We start from the raw sequence: 14610 nt of genomic DNA, 5'->3' as shown, positions 1-14610 counted from the left end.
AGCATAGGATGTGTCAGGAACATGAGCACCTCATCTTATTTTGGAAAATACTCTGAATTTGGGAAAAGCCACATGGAAGCAGCCTTTAGAACATAGAACAATACAGCGCAGTACAGGCCCTTCGGCCCACGATGTTGCACCGAAACAAAAGCCATCTAACCTACACTATGCCATTATCATCCATATGCTTATCCAATAAACTTTTAAATGCCCTCAACGTTGGCGAGTTCACTACTGTAGCAGGTAGGGCATTCACGGCCTCACTACTCTTTGCGTAAAGAACCTACCTCTGACCTCTGTCCTATATCTATTACCCCTCAGTTTAAAGTTATGTCCCCTCATGCCAGCCATTTCCATCCGCGGGAGAAGGCTGTCACTGTCCACCCTATCCAACCCCCTGATCATTTTGTATGCCTCTATTAAGTCTCCTCTTAACCTTCTTCTCTCCAACGAAAACAACCTCAAGTCCATCAGCCTTTCCTCATAAGATTTTCCCTCCACACCAGGCAACATCCTGGTAAATCACCTCTGCACCCGCTCCAAAGCCTCCACGTCCTTCCTATAATGCGGTGACCAGAACTGTACGCAATACTCCAAATGCGGCCGTACCAGAGTTCTGTACAGCTGCAACATGACCTCCCGACTCCGGAACTCAATCCCTCTACCAATAAAGGCCAACACTCCATAGGCCTTCTTCACAACCCTATCAACCTGGGTGGCAACTTTCAGGGATCTATGTACATGGACACCTAGATCCCTCTGCTCATCCACACTTTCAAGAACTTTACCATTAGCCAAATATTCCGCATTCCTGTTATTCCTTCCAAAGTGAATCACCTCACACTTCTCTACATTAAACTCCATTTGCCACCTCTCAGCCCAGCTCTGCAGCTTATCTATATCCCTCTGTAACCTGCTACATCCTTCCACACTATCGACAACACCACCGACTTTAGTATCGTCTGCAAATTTACTCACCCACCCTTCTGCGCCTTCCTCTAGGTCATTGATAAAAATGACAAACAGCAACGGCCCCAGAACAGATCCTTGTGGTACTCCACTTGTGACTGTACTCCATTCTGAACATTTCCCATCAACCACCACCCTCTGTCTTCTTTCAGCTAGCCAATTTCTGATCCACATCTCTAAATCACCCTCAATCCCCAGCCTCCGTATTTTCTGCAATAGCCTACCGTGGGGAACCTTATCAAACGCTTTGCTGAAATCCATATACACCACATCAACTGCTCTACCCTCATCTACCTGTTCAGTCACCTTCTCAAAGAACTCAATAAGGTTTGTGAGGCATGACCTACCCTTTACAAAGCCATGCTGACTATCCCTGATCATATTATTCCTATCTAGAGGATTATAAATCTTGTCTCTTATAATCCCCTCCAAGACTTTACCCACTACAGACGTGAGGCTCACCGGTCTATAGTTGCCGGGGTTGTCTCTGCTCCCCTTTTTGAACAAAGGGACCACATTTGCTGTCCTCCAGTCCTCTGGCACTATTCCTGTAGCCAATGATGACATAAAAATCAAAGCCAAAGGTCCAGCAATCTCTTCCCTGGCCTCCCAGAGAATCCTAGGATAAATCCCATCAGGTCCCGGGGACTTATCTATTTTCAGTCTGTCCAGAATTGCCAACACCTCTTCCCTACGTACCTCAATGCCATCTATTCTATTGGCCTGCGGCTCAGCATTCTCCTCCACAACATTATCTTTTTCCTGAGTGAATACTGACGAAAAATATTCATTTAGTATCTCGCCTATCTCTTCAGACTCCACACACAATTTCCCATCCCTGTCCTTGACTGGTCCTACTCTTTCCCTAGTCATTCGCTTATTCCTGAATACCTATAGAAAGCTTTTGGGTTTTCCTTGATCCTTCCTGCCAAATACTTCTCATGTCCCCTCCTTGCTCGTCTTAGCTCTCTCTTTAGATCCTTCCTCGCTACCTTGTAACTATCCATCGCCCCAACCGAAACTTCACACTTCATCTTCACATAGGCCTCCTTCTTCCTCTTAACAAGAGATTCCACTTCCTTGGTAAACCACAGTTCCCTCGCTCGACGCCTTCCTCCCTGCCTGACCGGTACATACTTATCAAGAACACGCAGTAGCTGATCCTTGAACAAGCCCCACTTATCCAGTGTGCCCAACACTTGCAGCCTACTTCTCCACCTTATCCCCCCCAAGTCACGTCTAATGGCATCATAATTGCCCCTCCCCCAGCTATAACTCTTGCCCTGCGGTGTATACTTATCCCTTTCCATCATTAACGTAAACGTCACCGAATTGTGGTCACTGTCCCCAAAGTGCTCTCCTACCTCCAAATCCAACACCTGGCCTGATTCATTACCCAAAACCAAATCCAACGTGGCCTCGCCTCTTGTTGGCCTGTCAACATATTGTTTCAGGAAACCCTCCTGCACACACTGTACAAAAAACGACCCATCTATTGTACTCGAACTATATCTTTTCCAGTCAATATTTGGAAAGTTAAAGTCTCCCATAATAACTACCCTGTTACTTTCGCTCTTATCCAGAATCATCTTCGCCATCCTTTCCTCTACATCCCTAGAACTATTAGGAGTCCTATAAAAAACTCCCAACAGGGTGACCTCTCCTTTCCTGTTTCTAACTTCAGCCCATACTACCTCGGAAGAAGAGTCCCCATCTAGCATCCTCTCCGCCACCGTAATACTGCTCTTGACTAGCAGCGCCACACCTCCCCCTCTTTTGCCTCCTTCTCGGAGCTTACTAAAACACCTAAACCCCGGAACCTGCAACATCCATTCCTGTCCCTGCTCTATCCATGTCTCCGAAATGGCCACAACATCGAAGTCCCAGGTACCAACCCATGCTGCCAGTTCCCCTACCTTGTTTCGGATACTCCTGGCATTGAAGTAGACACACTTCAAACCACCTACCTGAACACTGGCCCCCTCCTGCGACGTCAAATCTGTGCTCCTGACCTCTATACTCTCATTCTCCCTTACCCTAAAACTACAATCCAGTTTCCCATGCCCCTGCTGCATTAGTTTAAGCCTTTGTTTGCTGAAAAGATCAACTAGGAGTGGTTTCCAGTCAATTCCACCAAAACATCAATTCAGCTAATCTGTGAATCAGGCTGAAAGTAAGCTACAGGACATCAGGCAGCCAGGGTAGATGTGCCGCATACAATTACACTTCATCTAAATACTAATCTCTTAGAAATTAAGAATACAAGAAACCCCAAAAACAGTGGTTAGCACTGCTCCCTCACAGCGCCAGGGTCCCAGGTTCAATTCCAGCCTCGGTGACTGTCTGTGCGGAGTCTGCACATTCCCCCCCCGTGTCTGTGTGGGTTTCCTCTGGGTGCTCCGGTTTCCTCCCACAGTCCCCAAAGATGTACAGGTTAGGTGGATTTGCCATGCTAAATTGCCCTTAGTGTCCAAAAGTTAGTTCAGGTTATGGGCCTAGGTAATCTGTGTGCATGACCATTATCTGTATCAAATGCATGCCTGCCTGCACCGGACTGCGTGAGAGATGAGGATGTCTGACGTGTTTAATTTGAGGTGTGTGAGAGTGAGACAATAAACAGCTTTCTTTATTTTTAAACTTCATTAACATGGCCAATGGCCTTTGATATTGCACCCTCTGCCAACGGCCAGTTGAAGGAGGGAGGAAGATCACATGTTAACCAATACTAACCGTTTCTCCTCAGACTTTATTACTGAAGGGTCAGTCAAGTTCTCCCCAACACCTACAAAAGGAAATGTATAACATTTTACTATCTTTAAATAAGGAAAGAGGTATCTAGACATTTGCAAATGAGACTCCACAACTGCTGCAGTTTCTGAGATATCTGCATATTCGCACACTTAAATATATAAAATCTTTCAGCAAATCCAAGTTCCCTTTTTTGAAACTAAAACATTTGATTTTGAGGAGAGAAAAGGCGATTCATTCCAAACATTACTTGTTTCATGGTCCAAGATTTCTCTCTCTAGCTCTTCATTTTCTGCCTATTCTCTTAATAACCCTATAAAAAGCATTGCCTTAATTCCAGGTCGTTTTCTCAACTCTGCTGGCAATTTAGTGGAAAGTCCCAATTTCTGCATTTTACCATCCCTCCCAGTTTGGCTGCTCCCAGTTGCAAAGCATCTCATGCAATTCCCAAATTCAAAGATTAAGCCACGAGGAACAAATTTAGAATGTGCAGCATTTGTTTAAAACAAATATCAAAAGCACACACATCTCACAATGAATCAATACACGACTGCCTCACTTTAACACAGAGCCTAGTTGCACTCACCCTGCAGGTCCAGAACCAACAATTCACCTCTAGTATACTCATAGGTCCAGTGACTAAAGGCAAGCATGGTCTCCTCCAGCACGTTGTTTGGACGGATCTCATCTCCACTGTTGTGATTGAATTTCCGGAACTCTCCAGTCATACACTCCTCAATTGCAAACCATTGGCTGGCTGAATGACAGTATAGAAGGAACACCTCCAGAAACCTGAGGTTAAACAGACATTCAGTACACAGACATAGGAACCAGACAACTTCAAATTGTTACTCTAAAAATATACAAATTCTTGGATACAACAACAGGAATGGTCCACGATTTTGCAGCTATTCAAATGGCGAATTAGACGGTACCTTTGTAACAAGGACTGAATGATATGGTGGTCATTTTCTTTTCCTTCCACAAAAGGTCATCATTACAGTTTATAAACAGTAATGTCACACTGAGCATCTCACAGAATGCAATTAAGTGCCATCCTCTAGTACTTTGGGATGTTTTATAACATTAAACGTCATATAGGGCGGCATAGTAGCACAGTGGTTAGCACTGTTGCTTCACAGTACCAGGGACCCGGGTTCGATTCCTGACTTGGGTCACTGTCTGTCCGGAGCCTGCACGTTCTCCCTGTGCCTGCGTGGGTTTCCTCCGGGTGCTCCGGTTTCCTCCCACAAGTCCCGAAAGACGTGCTTGTTAGGTAATTTGGACATTCTGAATTCTCCCTCAGTGTACCCGGACAGGCGCCGGAGTGTGGCAGGGACCAGTGTTCGATCCCAACCCTGGGTCACTGTCCGTGTGCAGTTTGCACATTCTCCCCATGTCTGTGTGGGTCTCACCCCCACAACCCAAAGATCTGCAGAGTAGGTGGATTGGCCACGATAAATTGTCCCTTAATTGGAAACATTTTTAGTAAATGATTAAAAGAAAAATACAAGAATGACGAATGTTGGGCAGCACAGTGGTTAGCACTGCTGCCCCATGGCACCGAGGACCCAGGTGCAATCTCAGCCCTGGGTCACTGGCCATGTGGATGCACATTCTCCACGCTAAAATTGCCCCTTAATTGGGAAAAAAAGAATTGGGTACTCTAAATTTATTTTTTTAAATAATATGATGATTGTCATTACCACAACGTCACAATCTCAGACGGCAGGGCAGTTACATTCATCTTATTTTGGAAAGAATACTAGGATTGGAAATAGCGGACGACTGCATTGGATAATATGATACTTCTGCTACTGGACACATGAGGAATCAAGATCAAAATCCATCCATTAGCACTTTTCAAAAATTGCTGGGATGGGGGCTTGGCTGGCTACGCCAGCATTTATTGTCCATCCCTAACTACCCTTCAGAAGGTGGTGGTCAGCTGCAATCTTGAACAGCTGCAATTTGTGGTGCAAGTACACCCACTGTGCTGTTAGGGAGGGAGTTGCAGGATTTTGACCCAGCGACAGTGAAGGAACGGCCGATATATTTCCAAGTCAGGGTGATGAGTGACTCGGAGGGGAGCGTCTGGGTGGTGGGGTTCCCAGGTAACTGCTGCTCTTGTCCTTCGAGGTGGTTGCAGATTTGGAAGGTGCTGTTAAGGACCCTTGTTGAGTTGCTGTATCTTGTAGATGATACCCACAACTGCCACAGTACAAAAGCTGTACAAAGGTGCAGGGTGGTGTATTTGTGGATGGGGTGCCAATCAAGTGGCCGTTTTGTCCTGGATGGTGTCGAGCTTCTCGCGTGTTGATGGAGCTGTACTCATCCAGGCAAGTGGAGCGTATTCCATCACACTCTGTGCCTTGTAGGTGGACAGACTTGAGATTCAGGAGTTACTCACTTCATTCCTAGCCTCTGACCTCTCTTCAAGCCACAGTATTTATATGGCTAGTCCAGTTCAGTCTCTGGCCAATGGCAACTCCAGGATGTTGATAGTGGGGGATTCAGTAATGATAATTTAATTGAATGTTATGGGGCGGTGGTTAAGATTCTCACTTGTTCGAGATGGTCATTGCCTGGAACTTGTGTGGCACGAATGTAACTTGCCACTTGTCAGCCCAAGCCTGGATATTGTCCAGGTCTTGCTGCATTTGGACAGGGACTGCTTCATTCTCTGAGCAGTTTCAAATTGTGCTGAACATTTTGCAATCATGAATGAAAATCCCCACTTCAGGGAGGTCACTGATGAAGCAGCTGAAGATGGTTGGGCCTAGGACACTAGCCTGAGGAACTCCTACAGTGATGTCCGAAATTAAAACATGTATTATGGAAAGCTAGATTAAGCATGTATATTTTCGGATTGAATTGTGGCTTCAACTGTGAGAGTTCACTCAACAACACTAATTAGTTTCCAGTGCACAATACTATAGGCAGCTGACATCCTGTGTCATATTCAGATGAAAGAGAGTTGGAACTTGGGTGACAATTGGTCCAGAGGGTATAGACATCATCAATTGCCAATTTCAATCATAAATTTCTATGTCCACACTGATTACAGCAATTGTTTATGTAAACCTGTTACACAGTTAAGTACAGCCTTCGAATACTCGTGCTGTGGACCTGGTCTAGGAGGTCTTGTGGTACAGGGGGCAATGTCCCTGTCTCAAAGCCAGAAGCTCCGGATTTAAGATCCACTCCAGGACTGGATCGTCAAGGAAGGTGCAGGTTTGAATATCAACTTGTGAATCTTCCAGAACAGGCCAATGACAGGTGATAGGGAGGCACAGTGGCAAGCATTGCTGCCTCACAGTCCCAGGGACCCGGGTTCAATCCTGCCATAGGTGACTGTGTGGAGTTTGCACGTTCGCCCCGTGTCTGCGTGGGTTTCCTCCGGGTGCTCGGTTTCCTCCCACAGTCCAAAGATGTGCAGGTTAGGTGGTCTTACGGGGATAGGGCGGGGGAGTGGATCTACGTTAAGTGCTCTTTTGGCGGGTCGGTACAGACTCAATGGGCCAAATGGCTTCCTTCTGCACTGTAGGGATATGATAAAAGGAGTGATTCTTGTTCAGCCATAAGATGGTAATAAATTAGAGCTTCTGCCATCACTATCCACAGCTTCCAGCTCTAACTTAGATGTAAAGGTACATGTGGACACCTGGGGGAGGGGGAGGGTGCATTCAGGACCACAGCCTTGCCCTGGTGGAGATTATGGCACTGCAGGTCAGGGTTGCCTGTGGGCAGTGAACTCAAGTAGTAAGCCCTGGACTCAGGAGAGGACGGAATTACAGAACAACAAATTTTACACTGCCTTTTACTAGTGGAAACGCATTTATTCATAATGGAAATTTATAGTTTATAACTTGTAATGGCAAAAGTTGGCAGGAAGTATTTTATAGATAGTGACCCAATTATTTCTCCCCACCTTGGAGAATATGGAATGGTCTTTGGTTTCATTTGATTGAAGGCAAAAGCAAGCTTCTGTGCTGCCCTCTGCTGCTGGATTTCCTGGGGAAGAGACGCCAATTAGAACCATGTACAGTAAATTATTCAACACAAAACATCTATTTATTACAAGCTGAAATATACTGAAGCTTACACTCAAACAGGAGTCATTGTTGAATGTTGTTAGGAGTTGGCTCTGGGAGTGTGGGTCTGTTGTGTTAATACCCATTTTCTCAGTCAGAGAGATGGCCAATAACTGATTATTCTAAATTTGATGGGTAACAAACCAAACGATTGAGTAGCTACTCCTGCAGTTCTACTGACAATCCAATCAATGACTGAAATCCCAGCCACTGCTAAAAATCAACTGAAAAATTGCATTTTATGACCAAGCAGAACAATGTACAATTTCAGCCAAACACCGTTAAATGTACAACCCCACCTCTGGACTTTAAACAATTAGTTACATTTTTCATATAAATTAAATAGCAGTGCAAGACTTTACCCCTTCAACAGTTTATTTAAAAATATTATGGCAAGTTTTTTATCCTGAGAAGTGCTCTTCTTATTTTGCTGGTATTTATTTGGCAATGTGATGCTTCTCTGTCACGTTGCAGGCACTTGGGGAAGTTGGAGAGCAGGGTGTAGCGATGTGGCAGGAGAAGGTCAATTTCCTTTCAGTTCACACTGGCACAGACCATCAGTCCAGTAATAAAGCTTCCCCCAGGAGTCACAACATTACTACATTGACCCTATTCAAGAAAATAATTTTAAATAAAACATGGCATCATTTTAACTAGTTAACTCTAATTTTCAAACTTCCCCGATAGGATGTGAACTCATTCGGTTTCTCACCACAGATGCTGCCAGACCCAAGTATTTTCAGCATTGTGTGTATTTATGGAATAATTTCTGTTAACCACTCTCAGCAATGCTGAGGTTAGCAGAGTCCACATTCACTGACTCACTTTGAAGTTGCCCTTCTGGGGCTGGATCATGTTTGAAGCGCAGAGCAAGACAGCATGAAAAGGGAAGGTTTATTTTGTTGCTTTTTTTTCCGCTCTGGAGGTGTGGCTATCAATCTCAACACAAAAATTAAGTCAGCATTTGTTATTGTGATGGTGTATTTAGTTTTGGTGGGTGTGCTGGTCAGAATTGACTATTCTGCATGAACAAAGTGTGAAATCTATTCTGTGCTTGGTCACATGCACATCAGCTTTAACGCTTTAGAATATTGCACGCTGGCACATCAATGTAAACGTTTTAGAAGCAGCACTGCAAATGAAGTAAAATAACACATTGGTCTATCGCAACCTCGGAACATTCCAAAACATTTCAAAATCAAGTTATTATTGACATGTAGCCATTGCTGTAATGCAGTGAGACTCCACACTTAGTGCCCAGAACCAGAAACCCCCTTTCTGCACCAACAATACATGTGCCCAACATGCCACAGACGTGTTCAAACTGGACGGATTAGCCATCTTCAAACACCTACCACCTGAAACTTAATGAATTCTAGTTGACGCCATTGTCATCTTCGACCACAATGGACAAACACTTAATAATATGTAGGTAGTGTTACGTTGGGTAGGATCACGCTTTCCCTTGGTTGCTACATCTAACATTGTGTGGCCCAGATTTCAAGTAACAGCCTCAGAAAATGTACTTCGAATTCAAAGTCTAACCAGCATTCTCATTGTGAATATACCACACAGTTGATCAGACTCAGGATTTAAAAAGTCTTTCTCCTCTTCAAATAATTTTTCAGCACAAGTATCTTGTGATTGTGGTTATAATCAATCAATCAATCAGTAATAATCAATCAGTCCAGTTACCATTGGACTACACTGTCCCAAACAGCACGAACCAGCAATCCAAATAGTAACAGGGAAAAGGAAACATTCCATTCTTCCAGGGTTGGGACCGAGTGCAAAGAGCTTTGCTGTGTAGGTTATGCCGGATTTAAGAATATTATAAATATTGTAAGCTTGAGAGGTTTGACTGCCCAACATCAAAATCCCTCATCAATATGCAAGACTTGGCATGGTGTTAAAACCACTCATTTTATTCAACCAAAATCTAAACTAAATGGAAAACAAAACTGTTCTGTATCAAATTTTCCTGTATACTGTGAACATTTCATCACCCACCTAGGTACAGTAAATGTTGGAAGGAAGAACTAAACACACAACTCCAGGATTTTGTGTCCTTCCAACAAACATTTTGGAACAAACCGAGGCCGGCAACCTTTGCAAATGAAAAATTACAATGAGAAAATATTGACCAAAAAGTCTTTTTTTTTTTCTCTTTTAAAAAAATTTCGAGTACCCAATTCATTTTTTCCAATTAGGGTCAATTTAGCATGTTCAACCCACCGAACCTGCACATCTTTGGGTTGTGGGGGTGAAACCCACGCAAACACGGGGAGAATGTGCAAACTCCACACGGACAGTGACCCAGAGCCGGGATCGAACCTCAGCGCCGTGAGGCAGCAGTGCTAACCACTGCGCCACCGTGCTGCCCTAAAGAGTCATTTTTAATTGATAAAAAATTTGGCCAACTATTTTTTCCTGCAAGTTTAGAGTCATTGGAATGTAAATCTTAATATAACAGTAAGGGGTATAATGCAAAATGTAAATGCTGAGAGGCTCCACCAACCTCTTGAAGAATCAAAGAGTGAAGAAAACAAATATATATCTTAAAGAGCACTGAGCATTTACCTTCAAACACAGATGTAACACAGTATCTTCCTTGTAGATTCTCTTCCATGTGTTCACAACTTCAGGAAGGAAAGATTTCACAATATACAGCTGACCTGGTTTTAGTATATCGAACTCCGACCACGTGCACTCCACTTTCAATGCTCGTCGCAAGCCCCCTCCCATTTCTTCTTTGCTTAAGAACTCAATTTTAGCACATCGCCCTTGTTGTGACCAGGAAGACATGCTATTGTTCAGACTGATCGGCGAGCTCTCCTCTAGCCTATATATAGTAACAGGTTCACCTTCAATATGAGAGAAATAAAGTGTGAGAAAGTACAAAACAATTCCACAATGAAACAACACAAAGCAGGTGATAACATTTTTGTAGTTGTATCTTTTCCATTTTATATATCATTTGCGTGAACGTTCTTCATGTTCCTTCCAAACTGCAAATATGCTACACTTCAAAAAAACATCTCCACATCATTATTCCTGTGTTGAAATCAATTCTCAGTTGAATTCTCAGTAATATAAAAGCAAAATACTGCAGATGCTGGAAATCTGAAATAAAAACTGCTACAAAAACTCAGATCTGGTAGCTTCTGGGAGGAGAGTAATAGTTAATCCTTCAGAGTGCAAACTAAATCTGCTTTGGATCTTCGAGAGTCACATTGGATTTGAAACGCTAACTCTTAGTCTCTCCACACAAGCTGCCAATCATAGAACATTGTGTAGAAGGAGGCCATTCGGCCAATCGAGTCTGCACCGACCCACTTAAGCCCTCACTTCCACCCTATCCCCGTAACCCCACATAACCTTTTTGGACACTAAGGGCAATTTAACATGGCCAATCCACCTAACCTGCATGTCTTTGGACTGTGGGAGAAAACCGGAGCACCCGGAGGAAACCCACGACGACACGGGGGGAACGTGCAGACTCCGCACAGACATTGACCCAGCGGGGAATCGAACCTGGGACCCTGGCACTATGAAGCCTCAATGCTAGCCACTTGTGCTACCTTGCTACCCTGCTGAGTTCTTCTGGCACTGTTTTAAAAAGAATTCTCTTTCTCTTACTGAAAGACATACCCCCAAGGATCCCAAATCTGAATGTTCCCTTAGTGACTTAAAATCTAATTCAAGTTGACTAAAGACAATGAAAGCAGGTTAATGCGTAGCCAGAGACATGGTGCAGGAGGGAGGCCTTCAGCTTTTCAAGGCGAACATTGCAACCAGTTCTCTGGCAGGTGGGAGGTATTAAAGATGGTGGGTTGCACCTGAACAGAGCTGGGACCAGTATCCTTGTCGGCAGGTTAACTAGTCTGTGGGGGAGAATTTAAAGTAATTTAGCACGGGATTGAAAAACAATTAGTTCTACAAAATAGAAACAAGATTCACAAGAGGACTATTAGAAATAATATAGAATGAACCTGCTGGGAACATTAAAAAAAAAATTTATAGAGTACCCCAATTAATTTTTTCCAATTAGGGGGCAATTTTAGCTTGGTCAATCCACCTACCCTGCACATCTGTGGGTTGTGAGAGGGAAACCCACACAGACAGTGACCCAGAGCCGGGATCGAAACTGGGACCTAGGTGCCGTGAGGCAACAGTGCTAACCACTGTGCCACCGTGCTGCACACCTGCTGGGAACAGGATATAGTGGCTACAACTAAGACCTGGCTCAAAAACAAAAAATAGGAGGGCTGGATACTTCAAATTTCTCAGTACAAGGTATTTGACCAAGACAGCAAAAAGAGAAAGGGTTGCAGCTTTGATTTTAAAAAAATTACAAAGCTAGGAGAGTGTCCTCAAGGGGTCAAAGACAGGACATCTATGGCTAGAATTAAACAACAACCAAGGAGCTATATCCCTCTGATGTATTTTATGGAACAAATAGGACAGGAGATATAGGTTCAGATTTGCAGACGGACTGATGGGTGTAGGAGTTGTACTTCAGATATTTCATCCTCCTCAATTTCTCCTCCCAGGACAACTCTCTTTTCCCAGGAATTCATCCAGTGATCTTTGTTGCCCCCCCCCCAAATCTTTATTTTTCTTACCAAAGTCAATAATTTCACATTCCTTCAATTATATTCAATTTGTCACCTTCATAGCCACTCACTTAACCCGATATACCCCTTTGCAGCCCGTGTCAAAAGAACAAAGAACAAAGAAATGTACAGCACAGGAACAGGCCCTTCGGCCCTCCAAGCCCGTGCCGACCATACTGCCCGACTAAACTACAATCTTCTACACTTCCTGGGTCCGTATCCTTCTATTCCCATCCTATTCATATATTTGTCAAGATGCCCCTTAAATGTCCCTATCGTCCCTGCTTCCACTACCTCCTCCGGTAGTGAGTTCCAGGCACCCACTACCCTCTGCGTAAAAAACTTGCCTCGTACATCTACTCTAAACTTTGCCCCTCTCACCTTAAACCTATGCCCCCTAGTAATTGACCCCTCTACCCTGGGGAAAAGCCTCTGACTATCCACTCTGTCTATGCCCCTCATAATTTTGTATACCTCTATCAGGTCGCCCCTCAACCTCCTTCGTTCCAGTGAGAACAAACCGAGTTTATTCAATCGCTCCTCATAGCTTATGCCCTCCATACCAGGCAACATTCTGGTAAATCTCTTCTGCACCCTCTCTAAAGCCTCCACATCCTTCTGGTAGTGTGGCGACCAGAATTGAACACTATACTCCAAGTGTGGCCTAACTAAGGTTCTATACAGCTGCAACATGACTTGCCAATTCTTATACTCAATGCCCCGGCCAATGAAGGCAAGCATGCCGTATGCCTTCTTGACTACCTTCTCCACCTGTGTTGCCCCTTTCAATGACCTGTGGACCTGTACTCCTAGATCTCTTTGACTTTCAATACTCTTGAGGGTTCTACCATTCACTGTATATTCCCTACCTGCATTAGCCCTTCCAAAATGCATTACCACACATTTGTCCGGATTAAACTCCATCTGCCATCTCTCCGCCCAAGTCTCCAGACAATCTAAATCCTGCTGTATCCTCAGACAGTCCTCATCGCTATCCGCAATTCCACCAACCTTTGTGTCGTCTGCAAACTTACTAATCAGACCAGTTACATTTTCCTCCAAATCATTTATATATACTACAAAGAGCAAAGGTCCCAGCACTGATCCCTGTGGAACACCACTGGTCACAGCCCTCCAATGAGAAAAGCATCCCTCCATTGCTACCCTCTGCCTTCTATGGCCTAGCCAGTTCTGTATCCACCTTGCCAGTTCACCCCTGATCCCGTGTGACTTCACCTTTTGTACTAGTCTACCATGAGGGACCTTGTCAAAGGCCTTACTGAAGTCCATATAGACAACATCTACTGCCCTACCTGCATCAATCATCTTAGTGACCTCCTCGAAAAACTCTTATCAAGTTAGTGAGACACGACCTTCCCTTCACAAAACCGTGCTGCCTCTCACTAATACGTCCATTTGCTTCCAAATGGGAGTAGATCCTGTCTCGAAGAATTCTCTCCAGTAATTTCCCTACCACTGAAGTCAGGCTCACCGGCCTGTAGTTCCCGGGATTATCCTTGCTACCCTTCTTAAACAGAGGAACAACATTGGCTATTCTCCAGTCCTCCGGGACATCCCCTGAAGACAGCGAGGATCCAAAGATTTCTGTCAAAACTGTCCTAACTGCTTACTGTCCCAGCTTCATATTACCAGTAAACTTGGATAATATTATACTCTTTCCTTCACCCCCCCCCTCAGTAAACTTGGATAATATTATACTCTTTCCTTCACCCCCACCCCCCCCCCCCCCCCAATCCCCAAACCCCACCCAGATGCAGATTGTAAATAACTGAGGTCCAAGCACGGATTCTTGGGACACTCCACTAGCAACCACCTGCTAACTTGACAATTCTGTTTGTCCCGAATGCTATCCGTTAAATGATCTTCGGATATTGCATTTTAAGCCTATGTTCGTCACCGATTATTTTTAATAAAAGGGTCTTCTTGTTGAAAATTCACAGCCATTTTCTGCCTTGTATGAAGTGGGATACACAATTCAAACAGATATTACACAAAAAATGTGACATACAATTGAATTCCAGTAGATGGTGCTCGAAACAGTTTTCACACCACTTGCTGGAGGAAACACTTTCACTCTGCAGACAATGTACACATACACTCGCCACATTTCACAATATCGGTCTAGAATTCCTTTGTGACATGTACTTAAATAAAATATTGAT

General features: G+C 44.1%; 1 protein-coding gene across 2 annotated transcripts in view; it reads right to left on the bottom strand.

Annotated features, from left to right (window-relative positions):
• trpm7 (transient receptor potential cation channel, subfamily M, member 7) overlaps positions 1-14610 on the bottom strand; it is a 207375-nt gene that overhangs the window by 32187 nt on the left and 160578 nt on the right. For both annotated transcript variants that reach the window (XM_072470267.1, XM_072470268.1), the window contains 4 exons: positions 10392-10675; positions 7649-7731; positions 4304-4509; positions 3700-3751 (listed from right to left, as the gene is read on the bottom strand). In XM_072470267.1, the coding sequence (XP_072326368.1) occupies positions 3700-3751; positions 4304-4509; positions 7649-7731; positions 10392-10675 (625 nt within the window). The remainder of the gene's footprint in view (positions 1-3699; positions 3752-4303; positions 4510-7648; positions 7732-10391; positions 10676-14610) is intronic.

Source organism: Scyliorhinus torazame, chromosome 12 (assembly GCF_047496885.1).
Source record: "Scyliorhinus torazame isolate Kashiwa2021f chromosome 12, sScyTor2.1, whole genome shotgun sequence".
NCBI classification, from domain to species: Eukaryota; Metazoa; Chordata; class Chondrichthyes; order Carcharhiniformes; family Scyliorhinidae; genus Scyliorhinus; species Scyliorhinus torazame.
This window is presented reverse-complemented; position numbering and strand designations above follow the sequence as displayed.